The 18,285-nt window shown below is 41.1% G+C and overlaps 1 protein-coding gene across 4 annotated transcripts in view; it reads left to right on the top strand.

The window, feature by feature from the left end:
- The window catches only part of GRIN2A (glutamate ionotropic receptor NMDA type subunit 2A), a 392,551-nt gene that overhangs the window by 347,901 nt on the left and 26,365 nt on the right, over window positions 1-18,285 (top strand). For all 4 annotated transcript variants that reach the window (XM_029577239.1, XM_029577238.1, XM_029577241.1 and 1 more), the window contains one exon: window positions 9,649-9,809. In XM_029577239.1, the coding sequence (XP_029433099.1) occupies window positions 9,649-9,809 (161 nt within the window). The remainder of the gene's footprint in view (window positions 1-9,648; window positions 9,810-18,285) is intronic.

The raw sequence follows: 18,285 nt of genomic DNA on the forward strand, positions 1-18,285 counted from the left end.
CAAACAAAACGTCACAGCTGTACCCCCAGCTCAGCCCCCTGAAATACCTCTTAGCATTGCATAAAAGGGCACAAGAAAACCAAGATCCACATGTACGTATACGCATGCCAATTATGAGCAAAAAACAGGAATTTATGCACAAAAGTCATTATGAACCTTTAGAGTCTAAAAAAATCCCAAATATTCTTCCCTAGGTAAAGCAGAGGCTTGTTTCTTCAGTTCGGCATCCAGCTGATTTGCCTTGCCCACTTCCAGGGTCAGCTTTGTGCGTTTCCTAATATAATCTTATCCTTTCTTCTTCTCCTCAGCATACTGTATATCTCCTAACATTAACTGTCTTACATTTAGGCAGCACCAAATTCAGAAAATCATCCCAACTGTACTTTCACGCATACACATATATACATACTTTTTGGGTGAAATGTGCTATAAATTCATACTATTATTAATCCATTCCATTGAATCAGCAAATGGAATTCACAAATATTTTCTTTTTTTTTTTTAATTTTTTATTTATTAAGAATTTTTCAATAACAAACAATAACTTGATAATTGCAAAATACTGGACATATTTATACAATATACCATGTTACATAAGATAAAGCACTTATAGGAAAACATATGTATATATCCAGATCTCATCACAGGAAAAAATAGAGAAGATTATTTTTTTGAGCGAAACAGTATAATTACGTTATCAATTAGGTAAAATGCAAAGAAACCCCTTATTTTACTTGTAGCCGGTGTTATCATATTCTCAAGGAGGTTTTCCAGATGTAGAGGTTCTAGAAACGAATAAACCTTCCCATCAAACTTAACCACACAATTACAAGGGTATTTTAATAAGAAGTTACCACCCTTGTCAATTACACTTTTTCTCATACCCAAAAATTTCCTCCGATGTATTTGGGTATTCCTAACAAGGTCAGGATATACCCAAATTTTTTTCCCATAGAAAGGAGTTAATCTATTACGGAAGAAAAACCTTAATACATTTTCTTTATCAGTAATGAAAGCAAATTTCACAAGTAGTGTTCTACGCAATTTAACCTCAATTTCCTCTTGAGATTTTTGAAGCAAATCTGAAATATTAATTACATTTCCATCAGAAATTTCTTGTTCTTTATTGATCTTTTCCTCACCCTGTATTAGATCTTGTTCTTGTTCTTGTTCCTTCATTTTCCCTATATAAAAAGCTTTTTCAATTACAGGCATAGCCTGGTATGGGACCTTTAATATTTATTTTATTTATTTAAGTTTTTTATATACCGGCATTCATGACAACAGTCACATCATGCTGGTTCACAGTAAAACAGGGGTGCATGATAAACTTCAAACTGGAACTGTGGTGCGGAATAAAGCAGTTACATATACCAAGGGTGGAAGAACTAGGCGAGGAGAGAAACAAAAGGAAAGGAAAGGTTAACGTTGGCTAACAATAATTACAAATAGTTAACATTGCAATGGCTGAGTTTTATGTATTGATGGTGAGAGGATAATTTATTTGGAGTCCGGAAATGCTTGTTTGAACAGCCAAGTCTTGAGTCTTTTCTTGAAGATTGAGAGGCAGGGTTCCAGTCTAAGATCGAGGGGGATGGAGTTCCATAAAGGTGGACCGGCTGTAGAGAAGGCTCGATCTCTTAAGGTAATGTGTCTGGTGGTTTTAGTAGGAGGTACCTGTAGTAATCCTCTGTATGCATCTCTAGTCGGTCTTGAAGAGTTATGAAATCGGAGAGGGTTATGTAGGTCAATTGGGGCCAGTTGATGGATGGTTTTGTATATGATGGAAATGGACTTGTAGATGATTCTGAAGTGGATTGGCAACCAATGGAGGTTTTTTAGGATTGGAGTGATGTGGTCTCTTCTCCTGGTGTTTGTCAGTATTTGAGCAGCCGCATTTTGTACCATCTGAAGCGGTTTGGTGAAGGAGGAGGGGAGACCTAGTAAGATGGAGTTACAATAATCTAACTTTGAGAAAATGATTGCTTGTAGGATCGTTCTGAAGCCTTGAGCGTGGAAAAGAGGTCTTATTCTTTTCAGCACTTGGAGTTTGTGGAAGCAGTATTTGGTGGTCCTGTTGATAGTAGCTTTCAAGTTCAGGTGATTGTCAATTATAACTCCTAGTCTCTCACTTGTGTGGTTGTTGGGATGGCTGGATGCGTAGAGGTGATGGTACTATTCTCTGGAGAGATGAGCAGGAGTTCAGTCTTGGTGGAATTACTAATATCTGTGAAATATATGATTTGAATAAATCAACAGGATTTAACTGCTTAATAATTGGGAAGTTAACTACTCTTAAATTCAGTATCCACATATTATTGTCCAAATTTTCAAATTTCTTTGACCTTGCTCCTCTACCTTAATTTGATTACACTGAATTTTTTCAATCTTAGTAATTCGTTCTTCAATTTTATGAATTTCCTTTTGCTGACTCTCGATCTTTTCTGAATTAATTTTCATTGTGTTGTTTGCTTTCATTACTGCATCTGTCAAATTCAAAATAGAAGTATCCAATTTAGCTATATAATTCCACAAAGTCTCCAAAGTAATATTTGGAGGTTTCACAATTACAGAGGTTAATACTTTAGGTTTAACAACTTTAAATGTATCTTTATGCTTTATCATACCCAACTTTTCTATCTTAGGTGTACTTTCATCTTTGGGGATCAAAATTGGGCTAACAGAATCTTCTGATCCAGATACTTCAAGGGGGTGTTCCTTATTAATTTGATTAGATGTAAAACCTTGTTTAAAACTCTGGTCCAGTACTCCTGAAGCCTCCTGAGAATCACCCGGTTCTTTTTCTGGGGATTCCCCAGCAATCCCAGGTGATGGAGGTGTTGCCGCCGCCCCTGGACTTAAAGAGATCTCCTCAACCAGGTGGGGTGCAGTCCGCTCTACTAGCACTTCCACAGCGGTTTCCTCTACAGGGGTTATCTGTGGGGGTTCCAGCCACTCTGTTACACTCCTTTGACTCATCTCAATAGGTATATTACCAGAGGAAGGTCTTAATTTAGCCTTCCTCTTAGTATGAGGCATTATTTATTTTAAATCGGTGTAGTATAATGAGATTACATACTGAGAAGGCACCTAGCAGCTGTAATGCATTCTATTTCAAAAATCTTCTCTAATGGGGGTAAGAGAGGAGAAAACTAAATACCAAGCCTACCTGAAGAAAATTTCAAAAGGTCCCCTTGGAGTCTCTTTTCTTTTCACCAAACAGCAAACACTCAGGCTTGGAAGATAATAATATCCACCAAATCCAAGCAAATCCAAACGAAGCCGGGCGAAGCCGGGCAAAGCTGCACGTTGTAGCCCTTCCGGTACAGGCAGGAAATGAAAATCAGCTGTGCCCCGTCGGGGCTAGGATCGCTCTTACCCCAGTAAGGCTGTGCTGGAAGAAAAGTTCTCCTCTGGCTCTCCTCACAAACATTTTCATTAAAAGCACAATGTCAAAAACTTAGGCCTGGATTTTCCTACGGTGCAGAGCTCTTTGAATCGCGCGGTAGCCGGGGGGGGGGGGGGGGGGGGGCAGGCCTGCGAAAGCCGCAGCGATCACACCTCCGCAGTGTTATCGCTGCCGGCTTTCGTACCCAATACCACCATCGTAAAAGGTGGTGCTATTGGGTGCGAAAGCCGGCAGTGATAAGGGTTCCTACCTTTTTGCCGCCAGCGATGTTTCCGCCACGTCTGCCCCAGTGCTGCCCCGACTCCTCCTCTTCCGGTGCCGACTCCACCCCGATTTAGCTATTGCATGCGAAAAGTCCCTTTTCGTGTGCGATAGGGTTAGTAAATAACCCCCTTTGCTTGTTAAGCAGAAGTTGAGATCACAGTGGTATTTTGCACTACATTAATATTCAGTCTGTTTTCCAAGTAGCAGATTAGCTGTTAATTACTGTACCTCAATTAGCAGTCAATTAGGAGTACAGTTTTTACTGTGAATTCATGAAGTAAATTTTAAAGCATCTGTGATCAGTTCTGAGTTTTAAATATAAAGATATATATTTAAAATGGTATCTTATTTTTGTTTCATTTTTGGGAGGTTTTTCCCAACACATTTTCATTTGTGGAATATTTGATTCCTTTCGTTCGTGTGAAAAAATATGAATCAAACATAAAAAAAGGGCAAAAAAAACCCCCAAAATGGGGCCTCCCAAGGCCTCCCACCCACCCGGAAAAGTTATGGGGTCAGGATCCCCCTAGTCACCAATTACCCGGTCCAGTGGTGATCTACCAGCAAGCCCTAGGGCCCGACCAAAGCCTTGGCCTTGCATAGTCTGAGGACACTATATATCACCGTGGCCTAGGCCAGAGCACAGGCCCAAGCCTTATGTTACAGCCTGGCTGGATCCTGATGACAAGGGCTCAACCTGGACTGAGGGCCATTGCTGAGGCCTGGCCCAGAGGTTGGGTCCCAATGCCTTGGACTCAGCCTAAGCCCAGGCCGAAGCCTCAGCCTTCCATAGACTGAGGCCATGATAGGTCATTGTGAGCTTGGTCTGAGCCTAGGCCAGAGCCTAGGCTCAGACTCGATGCTGCAGTCCAACTTGGAGGCTGGGCTCTGAGGCAGGAACCTCAACCTGAGCCCAGGCCCTATGCTGCGGCCTAGCCTGGCAGCCAGATCCCAATGCCGGGGCCTCGGCCTGGATACAGGCCCGATGCCAGGACCTGGGCCTGGAGGCTGGGTCCCAATGCCTGGAGGTCAGGTCCCAATGTCAGAGCCAGACTTTAGAGCAGGTCCAACATCTTTTTTTTTTCTTCAACTGGTGCCTCCGCTAGAGTGAATGTACCAGAGTTGATTAACACTGGCACAACCCCTGCAGTGTTGGGCCTAGGACCGGGCTCTCACCTAGGCCGAGGCCCAAACGTCATGACCTGGCCTGGCCATTTCCACGGATAACCGAAGGATCAGGTAAGATTGCTCGGGGGGAGGGCTTGGTCAAGGCCGCAGCATTGCACTTGGATGTAAGCCATAGCCCCTGCATTAGGCCTCAGCTTATGCCCAGGCCTAGGCCACGGCCCAAAGCAGTCATTTAAAATGAATGCAACAAATAAAGTTCATTTCATTCAGGGGGGCCTCTGATTCATTTCAGTGCCCCCAAAGGAAATGAATTGGTGTTATTTGTTGTGTTTTGTGCATTCATTGTAAACAAATGCACATCCCTAGTTTATATTTGTGAATTAGTCAAGAGAGGGTATGAGACTCTACATGCAAGGATTTTTCCTTTATCAAGTCATTTGACTGTTACAAAACAGGGCTCTAAGGGAGAGTGGTTAATATGGAGTCCAATTGTGTTGAGAATTAAAGCAAAGAGCTGCCAGTGGAATTCAAGAAACAGATGCAGAAGCAGAGAAAAAAAATCTATAAAATAATTTGCCCATAACTGATGATCACTAGTATTTAATGACAAATGAAGATTACTATTGATAAAGATTGGGAGAGAAACACCCACAAAATAGTAATTGGAACGTTGTGATTCTATCACTTGGAAAGTTCTGGACAGATGTTGGAATTTTGAGAGGAAAATATAGAGGGAGGGCGAGAGGGAGGATGAGTCTCATTGATTTTTATCAGCAGACAGCAGATGCACATTTGATTAACAACTCATTGAGAGATGAATTGGCATAAGTAGGCAGCTACATACTTTAATTGCAAATACTTCAAAAGGAGGGACATGCTCCTACGGAGCCATCTGCTGAAACGTTGTGGATGGCTGAGGGAATCCATAGGCCAGCTGCAGGAATGCCGCAGCACTGCCCCTTGAGAACAGTGGCACAGCCAGAGATTTTCTTCAGTCTGCCCTAGGATATTCAATGACTGCCCCCTCACCAGTCATTCCATGTTATTATTATTATTATTTTTTTTTTAATGTAGACTACCTTGCACCTCATTGCTTGAAAAGATGATTTATTTGTTTTCAGTATCACACATGTATCCCTATGGCAATGGCAAACAAAGAATTAAATGATTCTATCATCTTTGCCAAAAAAAAAAAAAGGAGCAAACTTGATCATGGGTTAAAATCTAATTTAAGGGATCCCATGCGAAAAGATTGTGCTCTTTGGCAGAGCGTGTTTGGTGGTTTTTACTGTTGCTTGGTTTGTTTCTTGCCAATAGTTTTGACAGGCTGTGGATCTGCAAATTGTGAATTTTGGGGGAATGTTAATTTCTATCAAATCTTTGATAAAGCAGTGTGGTTGCCGTGTAATTCCAGCTGAATGCATAAAAATAAAGCTTAACACAAAAAAAATACCTTTTTCTTGTACTAACGCAATACATACCTTGACTACCTTTTGGGAACTATACTCCCTTCCTCAGGTTCATTATTATTATTATTATGTTTGTTTGATATTCTTTATTTCTAGGCATCAAATCTTTTAAACGTAGACCATTTTTGAACATTTATTAAGGCTATCATTAAGTAGTTGAACTTGCAAATAATTGCTAGAAAATTGTTTTTTTTTCTAAATCCAAGCAGTGAACTACTGAATATTTATTATTTATTTAGGAGCATTTCCATATCCCGCCTTTTCCCAAAGTTGATCTCAAGGCAGATTATAATAAATGTAAATGAACAGAGGCATTGGAACAGCTTACAGTCGAATCAGAATTTGCAGTTAACTAGGGTGCAACACAGGAAAACTGAACTCATTTTGTGAATAAATTCCTGACCCAGTTGTGTCCTTGCTGTCTATAACGCAGTCCCTCATTGTGCATTCAGGAAAATGGGCTGAAGGTCTGGGTCTGAGGATAGGCTGTGCCTTAGCTTTTTTTTCCCTGAATTGGCAGCAGTTTGTTTTTTTTTTTAATTCATTTCTGATCATTTGCCAAATCAAAATAAACATTTTAAAATCAGAAAACAAAAAATGAACCGAAATGAACCGGTAGATGTGGCATATTTGGATTTTCAGAAGGCATTTGACAAGGTCCCGTATGAGAGGCTTCTAAGAAAACTAAAAAGTTATGGGATAGGAGGTGATGTCCTTTTGAGGATTGCAAGCTGGTTAAAAGACAGGAAAGAGAGAGTAGGATTAAGTGGTCAGTTTCATGGTGGAAAAAGGTAAACAGTGGAGTGCCTCAGGGCTCTGTACTTAGTCCGGTGCTTTTAATATATTTATAAATGAACTGGAAAGGGGTAAACGAGTCAGGTTATCAAATTTGTGGATGGCACGACAATCTCAAGCAGATTATGATGAATTGCAGCAGGACCTTGCAAGACTGGAAGATTGGGCTTCCAAATGGCAGATGAAATTTAACGTGGACAAGTGTAAAGTGATGCATATAGGGGAAAATAACCGTTGCTGTAGTTACACAATGTTATGTTCTATCTTAGGAGTTATTATCCAGGAAAGAGATCTATGCGTCATATTTATTTATTTATTTATTTATTTATTTATGGATTCTTTTATACCGAGGTACGTATAGCAATACATCACCTCGGTTTACAGTGAAACAATAAATTAGCAACCAGCTTTACATATAACAGTTTAAATACAGTAAACGATAAACAGAAAGGTCTTAACATAAAATGCTAACTTCATTAACAATAAAACTATTAATTAATAATATTTAGGTATAACACGGGAGCAAATTAACTGTAAGGGCAAAACTAAAGTCATATTATTGTCGAAATACAGTATAGATGGACAGATGGGGGGTATGGATTGGCTGTATGATAAAGATTCATAGTGTGAATGCTTGTTCAAACAACCATGTTTTAAGGTTTTGTTTGAAAGTTTTGTGACAGGATTCAGTACGCAGGTCCAGCGGCATGTTGTTCCATGTTGTTCATAGTGTCCAGTGTTCATAGTGTCCAACAACATGTCCAGCGGCATGTTGTTCCATGTTGTTCATAGTGGATAATACATTGAAATCGTTGGCTCAGTGTGCTGTGGCAATCAAAAAAGCAAACAGAATGTTAGGAATTATTAGGATGGGAGTGTCAAATAAATCAGAGGATGTCATATTATCTCTGTATCACTTCATGGTGAGACTGCACCTTGAATACTGTGTGCAATTCTGGTCACCACATCTCAAAAAGGATATAGCTACACTGGAGAACGTGCAGAGAAGGGCGACCAAAATAAGTGGCATGGAACAGCTGCCCTATGAGGACAGGCTAAAGAGGTTAGGACTGTTCAGTCTGGAGAAGAGACAACTGAGGCCCCCCCCCTCAGTTGTCCTTTCACCCAATGACCCCCTCTTATGAGGGGGTCATTGGGTGAAAGGAGGTAGACTCAGGAGTAATCTAACAAAGTTTCCCAATTGAGATAGTGTAATGGAGATGAGGACAATATCTGAATTCAAGAAAGCATGGAACAAGCACAGGGGATTTCTGAAGGAGTGCTAGTTATGGGCAGACTAAATAGATCAGATTTTCTTTTCTGCTGTCATGTTTCTATGGTGGAAAACCCAAGATTGGCTGTATTTCCCCATAATAATTCATTACCAGCAATACAAGTGACTAAAAGTGGGCCAATGACAGACCATTATTTCAAAATAATTGTAATGCTTTTTCACCAAATATATATCTAAATACTTACCTCCCAATATGCAAATGTGAAATTATTTACATTTAACGTAACAAAAATGTACTGCCAATCCTCAGAAGAAAGAAATTTTAAACTCTAATTTCATCGTCTGTATGAAGACCTTGTCATCACTGTCTAGCCTACAGCTTGTTCCAATGCAGAACTTATGATATTTCTCCTTTTGAAATGAATTTAATTTTCCACTATTGTCATTTGCCTTATATTTGATATGCAGCGGGAACTACCGTGGTTAGTTCTGATGCTGCAGCCCTGCAATCTTTCCCCAACCTCAAACCTATTGCTTCTTATTCAGATAAAACTTAGGAAACTATCTCACATCTTACCTTATTATCATCTAAAAGACTACTTAACAAGACAGAATTGCCTTGCCACCTAGAAAATGCCATACACCATACCCTGTCAACACCAAAAACCTGCTTTGACACAAAATAGAGATGCTTTCATCCATCTAGAAATTAGCTTGCACCCAATCATTGCTTTAAAAGACTAAGATATTCACTGGAATTGCTCTTGGTCCATTTTAAGTCGGTTATTCCCTTTTTATGCCTTTTATGGCTCCCCAAAAGTTACTCTTACACTTTTGTTTTTAATCACACACCTACTGTGCATTGCTTTTCCATCACTGTGACACATTATTACACTGTGGTAGATCTGAATTTACTGTAGCTTGCTTTGTGTTCTTGTTTTGGAAAAGAGTGTAATAAATAAATGAGGAGGAGGAGGAGGGTGATGTCTAATATACATAGATAAAATATTAAAGTATTCACCAAATTATTAATATACATTTCTGATTGCTGAAAACAATCTATATGCAAACTGAAATCAGCTTGAGTGAAACTTTAATACAAAATTAAATTCAAAGTCCCCCATCAGATTTCAAGTTACCGGTAGCTACTGTGGACACGAATAAATGCAAAAAATACAAGAGCAGAATAAAAAATAAATAATACACTGTGATGTGTATAAATGGCGTAGTCTCATACTTTCTTCCTGTACAGTCTTGTAGTTTTGGAATTTTATGCCTATAATATAAATCCACAGGGAGTAGCACCATTAACCTGCGAATGTGTCTGCTTGTGATTTTTCCCTTTCCAGTTTCAAAGGCCACATGACTATTCACCCCCATTTCGTTTTGGAACCGTTCCGAATGGGAGCACAGAGAGAAATATCAAGAACAACTACCCAGATATGCATCAGTATATGGCAAAATATAATCAGAAAGGGGTGCAGGATGCCTTGGTCAGCTTAAAAACTGGGTAGGTATACTAATGGGACTTTTAGGAGTCCTTGAAATGGTTAATTGGGTTGAGGAGGTCTAAAATGATGCGTGCATTTATTGTCAGCCAATGTTATGAATAAGGGATGTGCATTTGTTAAAAACAAAATGGGACATTTTTAGCTTTCAATTTCATTTCATTTTTAAAATGCTGAGTCACCCCCATTGCAAAAAGCATTTCATATCTGGCTCATTATCAAATTCTTTCAAATAAGAAAATGGTGCTAAAAGGGGTTTTATGGGAATTATAATTTTGCATGTTATAAAATTCGATGGCCACATGCGTATATGTGGGTGGCATGCTCAGGGGGCGACATTTTCGTAAAATATGCATGGCGACGCTATTGGGCCTCCCCCAGTTCCCTCCCTATCTAACCTTCCTCCCTTTCCCCTCTCCTCCCCACCCCCTCAAGCTAACCTAACTATCCCCAAATTTTTTAGTTTGGTACTTACTGCTCTTCTGGAGGAGAACTAATCTCCCACGCCGGCCGGCTGCTGTCATGCACTTCCCCAGGACACCCCGCCCCCCACCCTGCCTCTCCCCGCCCAGACCACGCCTCCGGCCCGCCCCTTTCATCGGGCCCAACACTTCTGCACGTAACAGGAATTACGCGCGCGTCCGGGCCCATTGTGTAAAATGTGTGCAGCGCATGCAAGGCCCGGCCACGTGCATAACCCCCGTAATTTGGCCCTTTTAAAATCAGGACGTTAGTGTGTAAGATTTAAGTGCTACAATAAGTAAATGTGTTCTGAAACTAACTTGAACGATTTGACTGCTCAAATGTACCAAGGCAGCAGGTGATAACCTATTTCAACAGATGACCTATAAAGATGGACCACACAAGCCTTATAATGTGACACATTATATTGGGGTGCACCAGCCAGCACTGACTCTATCCATAGAGAATACCTTACAGTTACAACAGACTGATAACTCTTGATAATAACCCTGCCCTGAAATGCTGTGATGGGGTGAAACGTAAAGCCAAGGTCTGTGCTGTAAAATGGAGCTCGTTGAAGGGAGTTTAACCTTAATTTGCTGAGTGTCTTGGCCTGTCTTTATTAAAGCATGGTAATGTCTTAAAGTCCACACAATAAATGGAATATCTTCTGGGTCTTCAAATGTAGGCTGCTTTCATTATCAAAAAAGATCCTGTTGCCAAATATTTAGGGGTGAAATTTAAAAGCCCGGCGTGCGCTGAAGCCGGAGAGCAGGCGCAAAAGTCGGGCCAGCGCGTGCTGCGAGGATTTTAAAAGGCGCCCGTGTATGCGCACAGAAATTCGTTGATGAAAAAGGGGGCAGGGCGTGGTCTGGGGAGGAACATGGGCATTCCAGGATTTATGAAGGAAACCAGTGCATAAATACTCATGCGCATAAGCATGCGTTGAGGTCCCCTACCGCGAGGCTTTACTTCTGCCATGGATGGCATGTAAGTCCTAAAATTTAAAAAAACTAGATTAGTCCGCAGGGTTTTAAGGGCGGGGCTAACAGGGTAAAAGGCAGGCTAATTTACTAGGAGGGTTACAAAGTCTTATCCTTTACCTGTGTGAACTGGGAACGAACTGGAGAAACTGGTAATTGCGTTGGCACATGCTATTAAAATACCCCCATTTATGTGGTAGAGGTGGCATTTTCGCACATATGCACGTGTCCATATAATATTGGGCCGGATTTTGAAAAGGTTAGGCACGTAAATCTGGAGGATTTACGTGTGTAACCTGTCTTGCTTGTGCCGGGCCTATTTTAAAAAGATCCGGCGACGCGTGTAAGCCCCCGGGTCTGGGGGCGGGGCCAGAGGCCTCTGACAGAGTGGCCATTGCCGCTGTGTCGGAGGATCGCGTGCCAGCAGCCTGCCGGTGCGCGCAATTTGTGCCTGCCCAGAGGCAGGTGCAAAAGGTAAGACAAAGGACGGGGGGGGGGGGGGTGGAGGTTAGAGTAGGGTTAGGGGAAGGGATGGGAAGGTCAGGTTAGGGGGAAGGGAAAAGAGGAAGGCAGCGCATCTCGGCACACGCAAAGTGCACAATTGTGCACCCCCTTTCGCACGCCAGGTATGGCGCGCACATGAACGCCCGCGCGCAACTTTTTAAAATCTACCCCATTATGCGCACATACAGCCTATTTTGTACTGGGCGCGCATATACGCATGTATGTTATAAAATGGCTGCATCCTTTAGCGCTAGCTGGCATTTATTATTTATTTATTTATTTAAAAACTCTTTTATACCGTCGTTAAGTTTGTTAACCATCACAACGGTTTACATATAGGCACGATAAAAAATATAAGTGGTATAGATTACAAAATATACATGTGCCATCATAGTACGGTAACAATATAGTACATTAAGCTATTTGTTTTTAGTGGAGCCTATCTGATTGGTAGGAAATTTTACAAGCGGTTCAGTGCATATACGTGCACCCGCGCGCCAGTAGCAAAGTTACGGTCCCTGAGTTTGAAAACTCGTGCGTCCCTAGACCCGATTACATGTTTCGCCCATAAGCTGCATTGGGAGGGACATAAAAACAGCAGAATTTAAATTCAGGAATCTCTTCTGGCAGCAAAACAGAACTGTGTCAGGGGACACACAAGTTTTCAAAACTCTAAATATTTGGCAACAGAATAATAAAAGCAGTAAAAATTTAAAGAGCCAGAAGATATTCCATTTACTGTGTGCACTTTAACATTACCATGCTTTCTTGTGCTCTACCTTGATATCGTCAAGTGTGGTTTGATTCTCCCTGCCCTCTTACTGCTTTTATTAAATACTTCATCTGGAAACAGTCTCACGATGCTGTGATCTATGTCAAGTTTTGTTTGGCTATTATTAAGGGGAAAAGCAGAAAGCCCGATCTATATTTGAAAAAAAAAACAAACCCCTAAAACATTTGTTTTTTGCTCACTAAAAAGAACATTGGGATATCTGAGTTTGCATTCGCTGTATCTACTCAATGCTCCCCTCTGATTCCTTGAGTTTTCGTGACATGATGTTCCTGTCTATAATCTGTTGTAGTTCCAAATTACAAAGAAATGTTTGCATAGCACTTGCAGATTTTGTGAAAGAAAAAAAAAATGTCAAACGTGTCTCATTATATAACGTGAAAACCCAATGGTGTGTAATAAAATGTAAAAAAAACACTCTGAGCTGTCAAAAGCAGAAGCACCAGAGGGAGTCTCTGTTTTAGTTTCCATTCTGGTAATTTTTTTTTTTTTTTTTAGAACAACTGAAGTCAGCATGTTGAATACGTAATAGCATGGATGAAATATTCATTCTGTGACATACACTTCTCTCTTTTTACTAGTAGTCTGCAAAAAAATAATGATACAAGCTTAGCAAATACTTGTTTGAATGTGAAGAGTTGCAACTCTTGCAGAACACAGAAGCACATTTTTATATACATCTAGCACGCATTGCTTTGTTGGTTCTTTAATTTAAATGGGTGCACAATGTACTTGTTTCTTAGAAGGCAACTAGAACTAACAACTTTTATCTCAGTGATCTCTTACTTTCATTTTATATTCACTGGTAAATAGCCACAGTCTTGGGTATTGGCAAATGTCTACATGGGAAGGGTATTCTTCCTTACTCTAATCCCCTTTGATTTGATAGGGGTAAAAATAATCTCTAGAAGAAGCGACTCTCCCAAAAAATATAAACCATGATGCACTAACACCGTTTGAGCTGCATTTCCAGACTTCCGATAGCATGCTGTGAAAAATGAGTATTCTCCATGCAGGAGCAAGACAGCTAGCGATGACACTAATATATACCGTGTAGGCGGTGTCAGTGTGCCTGAAGGGAGAGTAATGCAGACTTTTCACTTCCAACAACCTTAGGAAATAGTGGTGACAGACACTGTATGCAAACTAGCTGGCATTGTGCATGCATACATACCAGCAAGATAACATTACACATTTCCCTAAAGGATCAGTGTACTGTGATCTCAATCATTCCAAACATAAGATAGAATCACAAACACCGGAACAAGTCTAGAGATTGGCGGATCCTGATCTGCGCACGTTTTGGATCAGCCGGCCTCTAATTGTAGTCATAGGCCTACATTAGTCCAGTCTTCCCTTAGATCTGTATATTAAGATGAAAACATCTAGGTGGTATTCTAGTTGTAAAGCAAGCTTAGCTGGCTAACTTTAGGACTGCTCTTCAGCTATCTGGCTTTCTTAGCTAGATAATGCTGAAAATCAGGGTTATCTGGGTAACTTGCTGGGTCATTCATCAAGCTGCATTAGGGCTCCAATGCGCAGTACATTGCTTATATCGTGCGATACATGTAATATTTTGCATCCTCCCGCCCAGATACCCTCCCCTATTATAAAGACTTTTGCGTGCGATTTGTATGCACAAATAATGCAAGTGTATGCAAAGAAGGTCATTACTAGTCATTGTGATGCAAACATTTTATTGCGGCTGACCGAGAAGGTGGTCAGCTGCGATAAAATAACACCACCTCCTTGGTAAGTGTTAGATGTGTGGTAGGAGGCCCAAGACCCTAACAGAGCCCTGAGGCTTCCGCTTGTTATGATTTAAATATGTCAATCCAAGGTAGTTAAGGATCTTACCTTCCGGAATGGTAGATCCTAGGGAGATCTCAGCCAGTGAAGATAACACACCGTGCTTCAGGCTGGGGTGAGCTAGGTAAGTCCAGAAACAATCTGAAGTCAAGGCAGGCAGCAGGCAGAGCAGGTCCAGAGGCAATCCAAAGTCAAAGGCAAGCGGCAGGCAAGCAGGTCCAGAGGCAATCCAAAGTCAAAGGCAGGCGGCAGGCAAACAGGTCCAGTCTTCATCTTTTCTGCCTGTAAAAGTTAAAAAAAAAAAAGAAGTTGTTTTTACTTACATTGGTAGTCAGGGAAGATCCAGACAGGCCGCCAGAAGTCGGAGAACAGGATCTGGGTGGGCTGTTGAGGGAGGAGGTGGCCCTTTGTGAGAAAGGGATGGGCTGGAAGGCCTAGATGCTATTTTTTTTTAATTATTTTTGGCCACAACCCAAGGATGAGGAGGGGCCAGTGGCTGAGGAGAACAGTGGGAGGCATTGAACCGTAGGTGAGGCAGTGGCAGGATGTCAGCGGGCTTCCTCCCATCCAGAGAGGCAGTGTGGGTGTGAAGGGCGACAGCAGGAAATGTTTCTCTCTGCTGCAGTGATGTTGGTGGGGGCGGAGGTTGAGGGGGAGCAGGCCAAGAAAGCTGCTGTTGTGGTGAAAATGGATAGGAGTGCATGGAGAGCCTCGAGGTAGGCTCATGCTGTAGAATGAGAGCCGTTGCAGGGCCTGGTGTTGATCTTCAAGGCTCCGCCGGTATGGAGCCGCTGCATCCATCAACCACATGATTGGGTGAGTGGCCCACTGAGGCATGCCTGAAGGCCCAGCAGGCCAGTCTGCCCCTTACATTGGCCCCAGCTTAAAAAGGAAACGGAGAAAAATGAAGACATTTAGCGCAGGGGATTTAGTGAATCCCTTGAAGGTTTTTAAATGCATGTCACTGCTTGAAAGGCTGCTATATGGGAAGCTTATTAGTATTGCATTTGCAAATCCTCACAGTTGGCCTTTACATTAAGCTCCCTTCTCAAACTATATCAGCTTGAGAGATCCCCTGCACCACCTCCGGTCTCTGATCTCCAACTGACCAGTCATCATCAGGAGACCCTCCAGAGGTTACTGCAAACTTCAGTAAATTCTTAAAGGGATCTTAGCATTTCTATTAACCTGTAAATGCAGGGAATTCATAATAAGGTTTACATTTGCATGTGGTATGCAAATTAATCTCATCCATATTCATGTGGCTATCTGAAAACCAGACAGACTGCAAGGTCCAGAGGGCTGTTTGTGAACCATTGACATCCATGGTGACCATATCCATATTTCATCTCTAAATAATTTGATACAATTTCAAAAACACAGACTGCTATTTTAAACAGGTGAATCTCCCTACATCAGGTACTGTATTGATGGTCACCTGATAAATGCTTTTTTCTTTCAAATATTCCTTCAGAGACTATACAATCAGTTATTTTGTTCTGCTAAAGTTAGCTTTATGCAAAGAAAAGTTCATTTAGCTATCAATAGAAGTTAATTATCCTACACTCAGTATATCAATAGAATTGGTCTAGATGCCACAGAATTGAATTGAATCACTAATTAGTCTTCATTTTACATTTAGAATGGGCCACGTTTATTAGCTCTGGCCTAAAGCTGCAGAAAGGGCTCTGATTTGTTTTTTCAATTTAAAAATAGTTTTAAAAGTCATTTTCTGATTAGAGGTTTGAGTGCTGTGGAGGCTTCTCTTCATTTCATTGCTTTGATGCAGAATTGTGGATATAGGCTGCAGTACGAGGAAGCAAGGATTGCTGGGGCTTTGAACCAAAGGCTCACTGGGACTTAGGCTGGTAGACGACCACTGAGCCACTAGGGGGGGGTTTCAGGCAAGTTATGAAAACCTTGTACTGACTCAGACAATCACAACTAATAATCCCACGCTACGAAATTGGATTGGTACTTGGGACCAGTGGCATAGCTATGAGGGGGGGGTCTCTGGCAGCAGGAGCATGTCACATCTGAGTCAGCCCTTATAGCTGCAGCAGTTAGAGGGCCTAGAGGTACTGGAATCACTGTCAGTCTATTATCCCCTGTGTCTTTAAAAAGGCTAACTTGAACAGGGAAACAACACTGCTCCTGGGCTAGTCCTGTAAAAATGTGAGGCCATCAGAGTTTTCTGTTTACTTTTGGCAGGTGTTTATCCCCCCCCCCCAGCAACTTAAAAATCCAGAAATGCCTGGCTGATTGGAAGCATGTTTGCATAATTGCTCAGCCTGAGAGATTAACTCTTACATAAAATAGCTGCCAAAACTACAGAGAGATAGTGAGAGACAGCCAGGGCACAGAGAGAGTGAAAAGACAGATGATACGGAGTGTTGCCAGAAATTAAAGGATTTTGTCGTCACTGCCGTGAAGAGCCACATACAGTGGGGGGCTAGCGCGGTGTTCCCCCATGTTGATCTTGAGCCCCTCAAAAAAAAAATTCAGTTCTGGCTGTGCCCCTGTTCGGGACTAGAAAAGGGGTTACTGGGTATGAGGATGATGCTTTTGGCAACTTAAGGGCTGGCTAGCCATATGGCAGCACTAGCAAGCTACTGGACCTCAGATTTTATATTTAAGAGACTTAGAAATGTTGCCCCTCTCCTCCTTATTCACAAAAAATTTATATTGTGAGTACTGTCCCCACTGGGGAGTAGATCAATGTTTCTGCTGGATTATATCTGTGCTGAATAAAATATCACAGAAATGGTGAAAGATACCAGAGCGTTTTTCCACTCAGGCTAGAAACCTGACAGCTGCTCCTAAACTCTCTGTACTCTGAAGGACATGGCAATCAATATTAATATTAACAGTAAATAGATCAGTGTCCAGCAATACAAGTCATGGCTTATGCTGAAGAATCCATTATTTTTTAAACAAAAACCCTAAGGGACAGAACAGCAGATGTGCAATAGGTACCTGTTAATTTCGACTTGGTCTTGATGTCCAAAGCATCAAGTCATTGTTGCCTAAGGGAGTGAAACCTTTAGATAACGTGAGTTAACCAGTGATCTGCAGAGTATTGTACAACATCTCACGTTAACTTTTCAATTCATGTATTTTGCCACTCTATTGTAGGCAGGGAAACTTATGCTTCAACTCAGCAGTTTCTACCTCACTGATTTTTTCAGCAGGTGGAGAACTGAACTGTTTGTCTTTTCAACCCAACTAGAACCCAGTGCTGTTCAAAAATGCAACCTCTAAGTCTTAATAAATTGAAAATTACCGTACTGCATTTAGGGGCCAATGTACTAAACTGCATTAACAGCACACTTTTAATGTGCCTAAACCAGCTTATTTATTTATTTAAAAGTATTTATATACCACGTCCTCCATAGTTCGAGATGGTTTACAATGGAACATACATAATGAATACAAATTAAATCAATAAAATACAATATAAGATTAACATAAATAATTAAAAATTAAGCTTAAACAAATAAGTTAGTGTTAATGCAAAATCTATGCTAATAGTGTAGTGAGATGCAAAACTATGCTAAATAGTTTATCTATGAGTCCGTTATAAAATTACATTTGTTAAAATACACAAAATATAATGCAGCTGCATTAATAAAAAAAAAGTAACTACATCTCTTTGAGGTGTAATTAAGGTCCTTACATTACCATCTGCATTAAAGTGCCTCCTTTACTGTCTGTGTTAACGTGTTCCTCAGTTGCATTTCATTAACATTGGCTGATCATAAGTGTGTAAATCATTGCTCAATGCAAGTTAATGGGCAGCATTAACACAGTGTATAGTACATCAGCCTCTAAGCCTCAAAGACTTTCATTTTTACTTAAATGGGCAATTGCCAAATTCAGCTCCCTGCTCCCCCTCCCCCCCCACAGTTTTCAGAGTGCCACCAGTGATGA

The sequence above is a fragment of the Rhinatrema bivittatum genome, chromosome 14 (assembly GCF_901001135.1).
Source record: "Rhinatrema bivittatum chromosome 14, aRhiBiv1.1, whole genome shotgun sequence".
NCBI classification, from domain to species: domain Eukaryota; kingdom Metazoa; phylum Chordata; class Amphibia; order Gymnophiona; family Rhinatrematidae; genus Rhinatrema; species Rhinatrema bivittatum.